The 13,293-nt window shown below is 42.2% G+C and overlaps 1 protein-coding gene across 2 annotated transcripts in view; it reads right to left on the bottom strand.

Annotated features, from left to right (window-relative positions):
- Window positions 1–13,293, bottom strand: part of LOC117352398 (synaptotagmin-1-like) — a 31,885-nt gene that overhangs the window by 15,313 nt on the left and 3,279 nt on the right. The window contains exons 2-3 of one of the 2 annotated variants that reach the window (XM_033928882.1): window positions 1,548–1,730; window positions 520–635 (exon numbers count right to left, since the gene is read on the bottom strand). In XM_033928882.1, the coding sequence (XP_033784773.1) occupies window positions 520–635; window positions 1,548–1,713 (282 nt within the window). In that variant the 5' untranslated portion in view covers window positions 1,714–1,730. The remainder of the gene's footprint in view (window positions 1–519; window positions 636–1,547; window positions 1,731–13,293) is intronic. The other variant, XM_033928883.1, reaches the window with a different exon arrangement.

Genomic DNA, 13,293 nt, shown 5'->3' with positions numbered 1-13,293 from the left:
CAGAATTAGCTCCAGATATTCAATGCTACTGCCTGGATATGATTCAGTATTGAATATCTGGGGCTACAAGGGTGGTTTGAAAAAAGTCTGGTAAAAAAAAAAAAAAGCATAAGCTATTTTTCCTGTGATACGAAAAAACTGGAAACACTGGACGAAGTCATCTCCATCCCTTGATGGAGGGCTTAATATGCATCTTGGCCCCAGTTTATAGAATTACCCACTATTAGGGCAAGTTTAAAAACTACAGTTTAATTAAACTTTCTATACCGTCCTGAACTAACTTGCAGATCTAGACAGACATTCAACCTCAAAGGTCATCGTAGGAAAATAGCGGGGACTGGTTTGGGGGCAAAAAGGCAAGGGATAGGGTAGAGTGGAAGGAGATAATGCAAAGGCAGTGGGCTCGGCTGCAGTGATCCCATGGGGAATTGTATGGCAGACTTGAACGTGGAGGGTGCAGTGATGTTTCCCTAGTGTTTCTACAGCAACCTCCCTTTCCTCCTCTGTGTCTCCACTTGCCTTCATGTTGTGGTTCTTCTTAGAAATTTCTAGGAGGGAAGGACTCAGATTTTTTTCCAGGATGCTCTTATCTGTCTTCATGTCACCATATTCATCAGTCAGGTATTTCTTCTCTGCTAGAATAAAATACAAGGGAAGAATATTACTTCTGCCTTGGCACACTGTTTCTTTGCCTTCAAATCCTCAGACGCTATCACCCCAAGGTCCCTCTCTCCATCCGTGTATATCAGTCTCTCACCTCTCAGCATTCATTGTGCCTTCTCAAGTAGGGTTTCCTCCGGTTGCAGTTTCCTGTTTTATAAAAACACAATGCTGCCTGTGTTGCCTTCATAAAAGAAGTATCCTTCTAGGTGAGGAGTGGCCTAGGTGTAGAGGTCCCTGAGGTTGTGGGATTAAATCCCAGCCCTCCATTGCCCTGGGTACAAAGTAAGTACCTTTATAAATGTAAACCGCTTTGAGGGTGTAACCACAAAAAGGCAGTATAGAAGGCCCATTCCCTCCCCCCCCCTATAAATGACCCTTCACAGTGCTTAATATAAGGTAAATTGACACTGGAGTATTTAGTAACCTTTCCATCCCTTACAATGTGTTTTCTATGCCTCTGAATATACAGTAAAACCTTGGATTGCAAGTAACTTGGTTTGCAAGAAAAGCAAAACATTTGATTAAATTTTAACTTGATATACAAGTAAGGTCTTGCAATACGAGTACATACAGTATTTTGTATTAAAGTTTTGGGGTTGTGGAACGAATCGTCTGAGTTTTCATTATTTCTTATGGATTACAAGCATGCTTCCAGAATGAATTATGCTCGTAAACCAAGGTTTTACTGTAGCTTACTGCGGTTGCTTTTCAGACTTTTGTGTAGTGCTTCTTGCACCTTTTTAGATATAATCAAAAACAATCATGTACAATATTCACCAGCATAAAGCTATGCTGCCAGTTAATGTAATACAATCACCACGACAGTAGAATCGTAACCCCACCATAGATATTTGATGTCTCCATGTGCAGGGCGCTGCCCTTACCATTCGTGTTGATGGAGGAGGCATACTTGCAGTACTGGTTTAGCTGGCAGGTGAGGATTACCACTGCTGTTATGAAGATACACAGTGCAAAAGTCAAAAGGCCATATTTGAGTGCATCGGAGAATGGTAGCTGGAGCCGGGAGAGGAACTGCAGAAAGGACTCCATGCATTGCACCTGCTGACCTGCAAGGAAGACAGAAGACCGAGAGTGAGGTTCATTGGCAAACTTGCTTTAAGTATGGCTGTCCTGTTAAGCAGTAGGAGAACCAAGAAACTCAAAGCCCAGATGGTGTATAAAGAATAAGGAAATAGACCCAAGTATTTTGGGCATTGCTCATGTAAAGCCTTAAAAAAACCATCAACCATAACAACTATTTGACCGGAAGCCAATGCAAGGCTGCCAAAATCAGTATCATATGATCAACTTGCTTTTTTCCCAGGAATAAATGTATTGCATTGTTTGCAAGTTCCCGATTTTTTTTCAGGTAACTCGCACCATAGGCTGCATGCAGCACTGTTGGCAAATCTTCATACTAGAAAAACTCTCTGTTCTGCCATAAGCAGCCTCGAAACATGTTCCCTCAATGAAGGGTGTTAACCTGGAAAGAGTCCCACCAATTATCCACAAATAAACAAGGTTCAAGCAACAGACACTTGGAAATATAGCCGTGCTTCCCAAAAGCTATTTTAGATCTTTGGTAAAATATTATAGCCACAATATTATTATTATTTTTAGTTCATAATAAGATTACTTACGTACCATAGAAAGTCCCTTATCTTAGTGAGATCCAGTTACTTTGTCATAATCGGGTCTTCATACAATTTGAAATACCATGTATAATCAGATAATTGCCTCTGTGCTCTTGTCAAATATTGATGAGAACTACCACTGTACTGCCTTTATCAGCAAGGTTAATGAAAATGTCTCGACATCAATGAAGTTGCTGAAAGGCCACTGAAGATCGCAAACCAGAATATTTCCAAGGAGGCTCCAGCGTCTCACCCTCCTCAAACTGTACCTGGAAGGTTGTTTGAAAGGTGGCTCAGATGATATTGATATTGATTTTCCCTCGATCTCAAATTCCCAACCCCTCAAAGAAAACCAACAAAACAATGCTCTATAAACAGAAAATATATCAAAACAAGGAGGAACAAATGACAATCCCTAAGTCAATATGCAAACTCCATCTGCAATCAAATTTGCTTTAGAAATGTTGATCATGGAGAGTCTCTGTAGTCATTGTTCATTGCACAAATGATCGTGTTTCCTTGCAGATCAAGAACTATTTATACAACATCTAAGGTTCTACTGAGTGAAGAAAGATTTTCCTTACGTTAACTTCTCAAATGAGAGGCATTCCATCCCCGTAATTAGTTTGGTCATCCTTACACTCTTTTTATTTGTAAAATTCTTATATCTATCTACAGATGTAGTTGGCAATGAATCATAAACATATATTGATCAAGTAATACAAGTAAACAATAATTTAAAACATTGCTGACTCTCATATTCATAAAGCAATTCTCCAACTTATGTGTAGGCTTTTTGAAAAAAATAAGCCTTCAATTGCTTCCTGAAATGTAGGCAAATTGTGTTAATATGCGCATAATCGGGCAATGCATTCCACAGATTTGAGTCTGTTAGCCAATGTAGAATGGTGCAAACCTGCTTTTATGAATGGAAATTAGGCCCATAAAGCTATGACATGGGCTTTCTAGAGGCTTCTTCCTAGGCATTGAAGTCTTCACCTTTTGGTCTCTTATCTGACATGCCCATGTTTGCACTGCTTTGTCACAGCCCAGAGACCTTCACCCTCCATTTTCAGTTAGTAAATGAGGGAGAGAAACTTTCCCTGCCCAGGCTCTGTCCATATCTTCATATTTGACTGGTCATCTTGGTTAGGTCCCTGGGCTGGGGATAGCATCAGTATAATTGCACTATGTACTGGTATTTTTTTGAAGGGGAGATTTCTTTGGAGCATTTTCCTTTCTTTTCTTACCCATGATATTCCATCTCTGTGCACTGTGGAGATATAGCTGCAAATAGAAACATAGAAAATGACGGCAGAAAAGAGCCACGGCCCATCTAGTCTGCCCACACTAATGACCCACCTCCTAATTTCCTCCATGAAGAGATCCCACATGCAGACCAGAAATTGCCCCCTTAAGGTGCACAGGAGGATAAAGACTGCTATGAATATTGTCCATCTGTAACCAGATGCTGTATGAGCTGATTATTCTGCTGGCACCAAATTAAAGATATCGATCATATCCTGTTGCCTGTTTGAATATGTGAGTTTGTAGTTTGTGTACATTTGTCATCCGGAAATACAAAAAACGTACAAGGTACTCGTACAATCTAGATTAGTTTCGGGTGGATATTTTCAGATGGGAGGATCTCAATATTCATCTAACTTGATGGTCCAGAAAGAAAGAACATTAAGAAGGCCTTGATCTGCATAAGGACATACAAAGTTTAAAAAATCAACATCAAAACCTTAAAACAAATTCTCCACACAATATGGAGCCAACGTAATTGTTTCAGGACAGATGACGTGTTCAATATGAGGTACTGTGTACAATATGAGGTACTGTATACAATTTTGGAGGCCGCATTACCGCAAAGATGTGCTGATACTTGAGTCGGTCCAGCGTATGGCCACCCGGATGGTCTCGGGACTCAAGGATCTCCCGTATGAGGAAAGGCTGAAAAAATTGCAGCTATATTCACTCGAGGAACACAGAGAGAGGGGAGACATGATCGAGACGTTCAAATATCTCACGGGCCGTATCGAGGTGGAAGAGGACATCTTCTTTTTCAAAGGCCCCACGGCAACAAAAGGGCATCCGTGGAAAATCAGGGGCGGGAAACTACACGGTGACACCAGGAAATACTTCTTCACTGAGAGGGTGGTTGATCACTGGAATGATCTTCCACTGCAGGTGGTCGAGGCCAGGAGCGTGCCTGATTTTAAGTCAAAATGGGATCGCCATGCGGGATCTTTTCACAGAGAAAGGTAGGGGGGAGGGTTATTGGGGTGGGCAGACTTGGTGGGCCGTGGCCCTTATCTGCCGTCTATTTCTATGTTTCTATGTTTCTACTTTACACATCAAAAGATGCCATTTCATTCTATATCAAATACAAAATCCTCCTTCTTGTCTACAATCCTGCCCTCTCCTGGCATGTTTCTCTGATCTCTCCGCTGACCAGAATCTATTAACCATCCCCTCTGCCCTTCATCTCAAAGTCTCAAGGAACTCTGCATTTAGACAAGTAGGTCCCAAACTCTGGAACATCTCTCCATCAAAAACCAACCAATTATCACTTCTTCCAAGAAATTACTTAAGACCTACCTTTTCTTAGAGTTCTTCCCTTCCTCCATCATCTAGGTCTACGTGTGTCCTCATTCTTTCCAGCACCTCTTTCCACCATGTTTCAGAGATTCCAATGATGTCTATGTCCTCCGCAATGATCATGGCTTCTAATTCCCCCATTTTGTTTCTTAGGCTCCTTGCATTAGTATATATGCAATTTAGCTCCTGGAATTTTGTTGCCTTTAATTCCTTTCCCTGTGCTTCTGTCTTTCGATTCTTCTCTTTGGCTACAATCTTTCTAACCTCCTCTTCTTGGTTAGTCGACTCCTGTAATTTGTCCCTTGTTTCTTCCCAGCCTTTTTTCCCCTCAGTATCTTCATGGGATACCTTTTTCTGAAACATCGACGCTTGGTCGACTGTCGGCTTTCCCCTTCTTCTTAGTTTAAAGCCTGTTCTATTCCTCTCTTGACATTGTTTGCTAGAAGTCTAGTTCCCGCTGTGTTCAGGTGCAATCCATCTCTCCTGTAGAGCTTGCTCTTGCCCCAGAACGTCGTCCAGTTCCTCACGAAGTGGAATCCTTCTTCCTCACACCATCTCCTCATCCACGCATTTATTGATTGTAGTTCATCCTGCCTTTTCACATCTGCCCTCAGTACCGGTAGGATCTCTGAGAATGCATGCAGTGTTATACAAAAACATGCAAGAGACGGTCCCAGCTCAAAGAGCTTACAATCTAAATATGACAAGACATATAGGACAAAAGTGATGTATACATGCAACTCGGGCGGGAAAACACAAAGGACTTAGAGGTAGGGGAGTAAAGAGAGCATGACAACAGATAAGCAGTGAGGTTTGCTCCCCAAACAAGCTGCCTGTCCACCAGCGGCATCCCACCATCCTTCCCCAGCGTCAAGCCTATTTCCCTTCCCCATGCTGTGGCTTGCAATCTATGTATCAATAAGCTAAACATGCTGCCTTCAGTGGCCTGGAAGTTTTCACTTTGCTGCAGCATCCTGCCTCTGCTGGGACAGAAAGTTGAAGCAGAGGAAAAGCTTCCAGGGCCGCTGAAGACAGTGTGTTTATCTTACTTGAAACTGCTGGCAGCCTGAAGATTGCAAGCTGCAGCTTGCAAGGAGGGGATGAGAGAGAGAGGGGGAAGTGCCAGATCCCACAGGGGGAAGGGGTGGGGGAAGATTGGGGGGAGGGAGGGGAAAGGGAGAATGCTGCTAAATCAGGGAGAAAAATGCTCAGACCAGGAAACTGAAGAGAAGAGAGTTGATAGACCACAGGGAAGGGTGGAAAGGAAGGGAAAGAGAGGAGATAGATGTCAGACAATGGGTGGAAGGAAGGAGAGGAGAGACATGAAAAACCATGGGAAGGGGAGAAGGGAGAAAGAGATGAAAGGGAAGGAGACAGATGCCAGTCCATGGGGGAATGTCAGACCATGGCAGGGGATGTGTAAGGAAGGGAAGGGAGAGGATAGGAGAAGAGAAGAGAGAGATGCTAAGCCCCAGGGAGGAGTGGAGGGAGAGAAAGATGGCTAATTTTCAACTTTAAAAATGTGTGTGTACATTTTCACTGACACATTGGCTTCCTATTCAGTTTATTTTTGTGGGGTTTTTTAATAACCATAATTAATATTTAAGAAATATATATGCAAATGATATGCTAATGTGCCACATGCCATGCTTTGCTACCCCCCCACACACACACACACATGAAAAACTCAAACTATACCCATGGTTTAATGGTAAGAAAGTTGTTAATAGGACTAAAATGCATCACTTGAAATGCCTAAACACAAATACTAGGAACCTAAAAAATAAGAAGTGAGAGTTTAGTGCACTAAATGAAAAGAGAAATAGGCACCTATGAGCCCTGGTGAAAGAAGGATATCAGGATACAAATTATATTGCATTGATAGGGTGGATGAGGTTGGTGGAGTGATAGTTCTGGACGTTGAATCAGAGACTGAAAGTTCTGAAAGCGGAAAGGTTGCTCACCTTGAGATTCCACCTGCAAAAGAGGAGAGTGCCTGACTCGAATGAACAGATGAATGTAGAAATGTTAGCAGAAATTTGGGAAGCAAAAAAACTAGGCAACACCATAATAAAGGCTGGTTTCAATGAGTCATATTAATTACAAAGGAGAAAGCTGTGTATAAATCCAGTAAAGACACAGATGCTCTCATGTGTCCGGGGGGTTTGAAGTCTTGCTCCTCCTCATTGCTGCTAATTTATGGTCTTAAAAGAATTTAAATATACTTGGCTCATTGTCAATGAATGGCTTCAATTGCCCACATTGATGGAAAAGGAGAAAGCTGTAAATAAATCCGTAAAACAAATCACAGCTCAATAAGAAATGAAAGAAAAAGTTGAGAAAAAAGATCTCAGAATAGAAATGAAGAGCATTGCTGCCACTACTAAAGGTGATGGCGAAAACTAGAAGGATGCTAAGTTGCATAGGGAGAGGTATGGCCAGTAGGAAAAAGGAGGTATTGATGCCCCTGTATAAGACTCTGGTGAGACCTCATTTAGAATATTGTGTACAATTCTGGAAGCTGCACCTTCAAAAAGATATAAAAAGGATGGAGTTGGTCCAGAGGAAGGCTACCAAAATAGTATGTTATTTTCATCAGTGGGTGTATGGGGACAGACTTAAAGATCTCAATCTGTATACTTTGGAAGGAGAAGGGAGATATTATAGAGTCGTTTAGATACTGTCCCTATGTAATGTAAATGCACATGAGTCGAGTCTCTTTCATTTGAAAGGAAGCTCTGGAATGAGAGGGCATAGGATGAAGTTAAGAGGTGATAGGCTCCAGAGTAATATGAGGAAATACTTTTTTACAGAACGGGTGGTAGATGCGTGGAACAGTCTTGCGGAAGAGGTGGTGGAAACAGAGACTGTGTCTGAATTCTAGAGGGCCTGGGATAGGCACGTGGGATCTCTCGGAGAGAGAAAGAGATAATGGTTACTGCGGATGGGCAGACAAGATGGGCCATTTGGCCTTTATCTGCCATCATGTTTCTATGTTAATAAATGGTCCCTGCTCAGAAGAGCTTACAATCTAATATGAACTGACAGGACATATAGGATTTGGGGAGTTTCTTGCAGAGAGAATGAAAGGATAGATATGGGTGTCAGGCTATTTTGAGATCTTTACTATTTCTTTTTGTCACAGAGGACTGAGAGAGCATACTCCTTGAGCTATGGTTTGCTTTGTGGTTTCAATTATCCCAACAATGACAGGATAATGTAACATTAGGGCATGCTAAGGAAATAACAGATACAGAGGGAGGAGTCTAAGACCATTGTTCTTTGTTCCACAACACTTGAGCCAAATTGCCACCCCATGCGAATAGAGGGGCCTCCAAAATAGAAAACCACAGATCATCAACTAAATGCTGTACGAGGGGGCTTCAAGTACATAAGAACATAAGCAATGCCTCCACTGGGTCAGACCTGAGGTCCATCGTGCCCAGCAGTCCACTCAAGCGGCGGCTCAACAGGTCCAGGACCTGTGCAGTAATCCGCTATCTATACCCCTCTATCCCCTTTTCCAGCAGGAAATTGTTCAATCCTTTCTTGAACCCCAGTACCATACTCTGCCCTATTACGCCCCTTGGAAGTGCATTCCAGGTGTCTACCACACATTGGGTAAAGAAGAATTTCCTAGCATTCATTTTGAATCTGTCCCCTTTCAACTTTTCTGAATGCCCTTTTGTTCTTTTATTTTTTGAAAGTTTGAAGAATCTGTCCCTCTCTACTCTCTCTATGCCCTTCATGATCTTGTAAGTCTCTATCATATCCCCTTTAAGTCTCAGTTTCTCCAATCTCTCAGCGTATGAAAGGTTTTCCATACCTTTTATCAGACATGTCGCTCTCCTCTGAACCCTCTCGAGTAATGCCATATCCTTCCTAAAGTATGGCGACCAATATTGGACGCAGTATTCCAAATGCGGACGTACCATCGCCCGATACAACGGCAGGATAACTTCTTTCATTCTGGTTGTAATACCCTTCTTGATTATACCTAGCATTCTATTTGCTTTCTTAGCGGCCGCTGCACACTGTGCCATCAGCTTCATTGTCATGTCCACCATTACTCCCAAGTCCCTTTCTTGGGTATTCTCTCCCATTGTATAGTTGTACCTCGTGTTTTTGCTTCCCACATGTAACACTTTACATTTCTTAACGTTGAACTTCATCTGCCATCTCGTCGCCCATTCCCCTAGTTTGTTCAAGTCCCTTTGCAATTCTTTGCAGTCCTCTTTAGTCTGAGCTCCACTAAATAGTTTGGTGTCATCTGCAAATTTTATTATCTCACACTTCATCCCTGTTTCTAGATCATTTGTGAATGTATTAAATAGCAGCGGCCCAAGCACCGAGCCCTGAGGGACCCCACTTGTGACCCTCCTCCAGTCCGCGTAGTGGCCCTTTACTCCTACCCTTTACTCCTACCCTCTGATTTTACTTAGGTATTCCCCAATAGGGGTTTCAACACTCCTGGTTGTGTATTCTACATATAATAGGGTACTACATACACCAACCACAGGTACTGCAATTTGAATTGGACATTTCACTTCAATTCCATGCCCACTTAGGTAGCATCATTTGATTAGATGTGACACTAAATCGACAAACCTTACAATTGCCACAAGGATGATTTTTCAGAGGATGACCAGATCCAACCTAAACATGGTGTGACTCTCTTGTAGACAACATTGGCACTAAAGGACATAATAAACATTTTATATCAGGAGCCCAGAAGACCAATAGTACATTCAAAAGCTCACAACATGTAATCGGTGAATGATGTTGAACTTTCAATTTTGAATAAAGGGTTGTCTTTATGTCCCCATGAGTTGGTATCACCCATTGGACATGAGAATTCCCCTGTATAAATTTATGAGAAAATGTAAGTTGAAACCGTCGGCGCAATGTGCAGCGGTGGCAAAGAAAGCAAATAGAATGCTAGACATGGTAAAGAAGGGAATTGCGAGTAGATCAGAGAAAGTTATAATACCGCTCTACAGAGCCATAGTCAGACCACACTTGGAATACTGCGTCCAGCATTGGTCTCCATACCTAAAGATATAAAACTGCTAGAGAGGGTGCAGAGACAAGCAACGAACCTGGACTACGAGGAACGACTTAGGAGACTGGGGTTGTTCTCCCTTGAGAAGAGGAGACTGCGAGGGGATCTGATCGAGACTTTCAAAATACTGAAAGGATTCGACAAAATGGAGCAGGGAAAGCAGTTATTTACAATGTCCAATGTGACACGGACAAGAGGACATAGACTGAGGGGGGACAGGTCCAGGACGAATATCAGGAAGTTCTGTTTTACGCAGCGAGTGGTGGACACCTGGAATGCTCTCCCAGAGGAAGTAATTGCAGAATCCACCGTTCTAGGATTTCAGGGTAAACTAGATGCACATCTCCTTAAGAGTGGCATAGAGTGATATGGGACTAAAACTATGCCAGGGTACACCTGGCGGGGCCTCCGCGTGTGTGGATCACAGGACTTGATGGACCCAGGGTCTGTTCCGGAGATGGCAATTCTTATGTTCTTATGTACTATTTTCAAGATTCATCTCATGGAAGTGACATTCAAAGTAGGGGGGAAATCTATCTGGTGCCCTCCAGGACCAAATCACCCACATATTCAAGTTTTTGAGCAATTAGTAGAAAAAGACATATAGTCTTTGAAGCACGGGGCACATGGCCACAGTTTAACCTGACAACATGCACTCAACGTTCTTGCTGCATTATGTCGTACCAGCCTTGTGCCAGTTAGAAGACACAGAAATAACCCCATTAAGCTGGTTAGGGCAGATCAATGTGTCTCTGCTGGGCTGAATCCATAATATAGAGATCCCGCTGAGCCTGGACCAAACACTAGGCACAGAACACTATCTTCACTACATTACAAGCACAGCCAGGAAAAACAGGGCTCTGCCCCTTTAAGGTCATCCATTTTGAAGTTGCTGGCTGAACAGGCTGAGAGGCAGTCAGAACTGAGCAGGGACCATCCCCCATGCAGGGCTGGGCATGGCTCTGCAGCTCTGCAGGATTTAGATGCCTGGAAACTCAGTTAAGGAGGCAGCACCCATGCAGGAGACCCAGCAGCCAGAAGATATTGACATGGTATTTCCTGAGTAGGACAGTGAACTGGCATGGCAGAATGGGTCTGAGGCCATGGAGGTGGGAATCATGCCTGAACAACCTATGGTGGAAGCCATGGAAGTAAGTTAAGCTTGCTTGTGGTTTGGGGGGGGGAAAGTTTGTTTGTTTTTTGCTTTGCAACTTTTGGCTGAAGCCTAGGACTCTGGACTGAGCTGATGGTGGACTCATTAAAGCGGGAGTTTTATTTTCAACTTTCCCAAGTACTGGACATTTTGGGTTTATATCTTTGTTTCCTTGCTAAGAGGTGTTTTTTTTTTTTGTCCAAGATGGCTGCCGCTGCAGGCAGGAATATGATTCGAGGACTCTGCTAAAGCCAAGCAAATTCCAGCTCTGTAGAGATTGGAGGCTTGAGTTTGCCCGTCATCGTTGGAGTGGATCTTGAGGGTTGCATTTTGAAGTGCTTTTCAAAGTGCCTATTTTGGCAGACTCACCAATCTCGCTCTCCTAACAAAGTCAGAGGAGAGGGGCTTTGTAGTACCTTGAAGCCAACCTGTTGATTCTTGTGGCTGGGTTGGATTAAGGACTGTAAGAACTGGACTCAGGAACTCTTAGTTTTCTGTTTGGAATGGGTTTTGTTGTTGTTGTTGGAAAATAGTTTGAACTTACCAGGACAATGGGATAAGGACTCTGATTGGCCTGCTCAGCCGGGTCAGGAAAGCCTTGTGGGTTTTTTGTTGTTGCTTTATTTCCTGAACAATCCTGTATGGAAAATGAACGAACTTATTGAAAGCTTACCTGTTTTCATCTGGTTGCCATTCTGACCTATGTTTATTGTGGTAAGCACACCTGTACAGGGACTTCCTCCTATTTGGGGAAGCATGGCTGGCCTATATTGCGGCTGTGGGCCGGTCCCTGCTGTACCGCAAGGGACGGCCATGCTACAATATACTAACTTCATTTTACACCCTGCAGTTAAGAGGGGCGGGGTGGTGGTTGTGCCACACAAATGTATATTCAGGAGGCATGGTGCCAATTATCTGAAGAAATGTATTACAAAGAATTTGATCATGATCCAACTAACAATTTGACTGGTGTAATTTCTAATATACTATTGCAAGCACTTGAATCGTGCATATTAATGATGGCAAATTTAAATTTTTGAACTGTAAACATCCAAAGACTCCACTCATCTATTTTGTCCTCAAAATACATAAATCTTTGTTAAGTCCACTGGGACGCCCAATTGTTTCAAAGATTGGCTCGGTTTTGGGGCCGCTATCCGAGTTTATTAATTCATACCTTAAACCTGAAGTCCCCAAGATTATGTAAACACCAAAAAGTCCAACAGGACAGAGAACCCACAGGTATAAAACAATACAAAAAGAAATGGGAAAGGACAATGAACACTCCACTGAGGATCACTGATGTAAAACCAACTTGTTTATTTCAGTAAAGGACACAAGCAGAAGCTGTGGACCCGACACAGCACTGTGTTTTGGCGTCTGAGAAACGCCTGCATCAGGGGTCACTGTGGCGTATATGTTCAGAGATGACAGGTCTGGGATAAAACAAAGCTGGGTCCAACTAACATGCCAGAGTAAGCAAATCACTGAAAAGCTATGGAAGCTTTATTGAAAGCAGAACATTTTATAATCTAATTACAGAGTATTTGAGATTAAATTATCGTATATTAATGACGACGGACACTAGCAGCAAATTCCAAGTTTCCAAGTTTATTCAATATTTGATTAATTGCTTATTCAACATTCTAAGCGATGTACATAGTACATCTCATATTTTCATCACAAATTACACTGCACCACTGCAAGCATTCTTATAGACAATTAACCGTAATGACTAGTAACAAACTTCCAGATTCAATTTAATTAGTCAACGCCACGAATTGCCACTGTCGATCGAGGCCAAACAAGTACGAAAAAATACCACAAAGTAGTTTCATAGTTTAAGTTTTGATTAAATGCTTATCCAAAAGTACAAAGCGTTGTACAAAATATTAAAAATAACTGGGAGACGAACATTTTTAAATTATTAGACATACATGAACATTATTAGACATTATTAGACAATTATGATTCAGTATTAAATAAAGTTGTGAATAATATTAACATAATATGGAATATCAATATATTTTGAACACAATTTTAATTAATACATTTGAAATCTATCAACACCCTGTAGGTTTTTTTTGGTTTTTTTGTGGATTCTCATTGGGAAATTAGTCCAACTGGCACATTTCCGCACAATTCATCCATGAGCCAGATAAAATCATATCGCGGGC

The sequence above is a fragment of the Geotrypetes seraphini genome, chromosome 19 (assembly GCF_902459505.1).
Source record: "Geotrypetes seraphini chromosome 19, aGeoSer1.1, whole genome shotgun sequence".
Lineage (NCBI taxonomy): Eukaryota > Metazoa > Chordata > Amphibia > Gymnophiona > Dermophiidae > Geotrypetes > Geotrypetes seraphini.
This window is presented reverse-complemented; position numbering and strand designations above follow the sequence as displayed.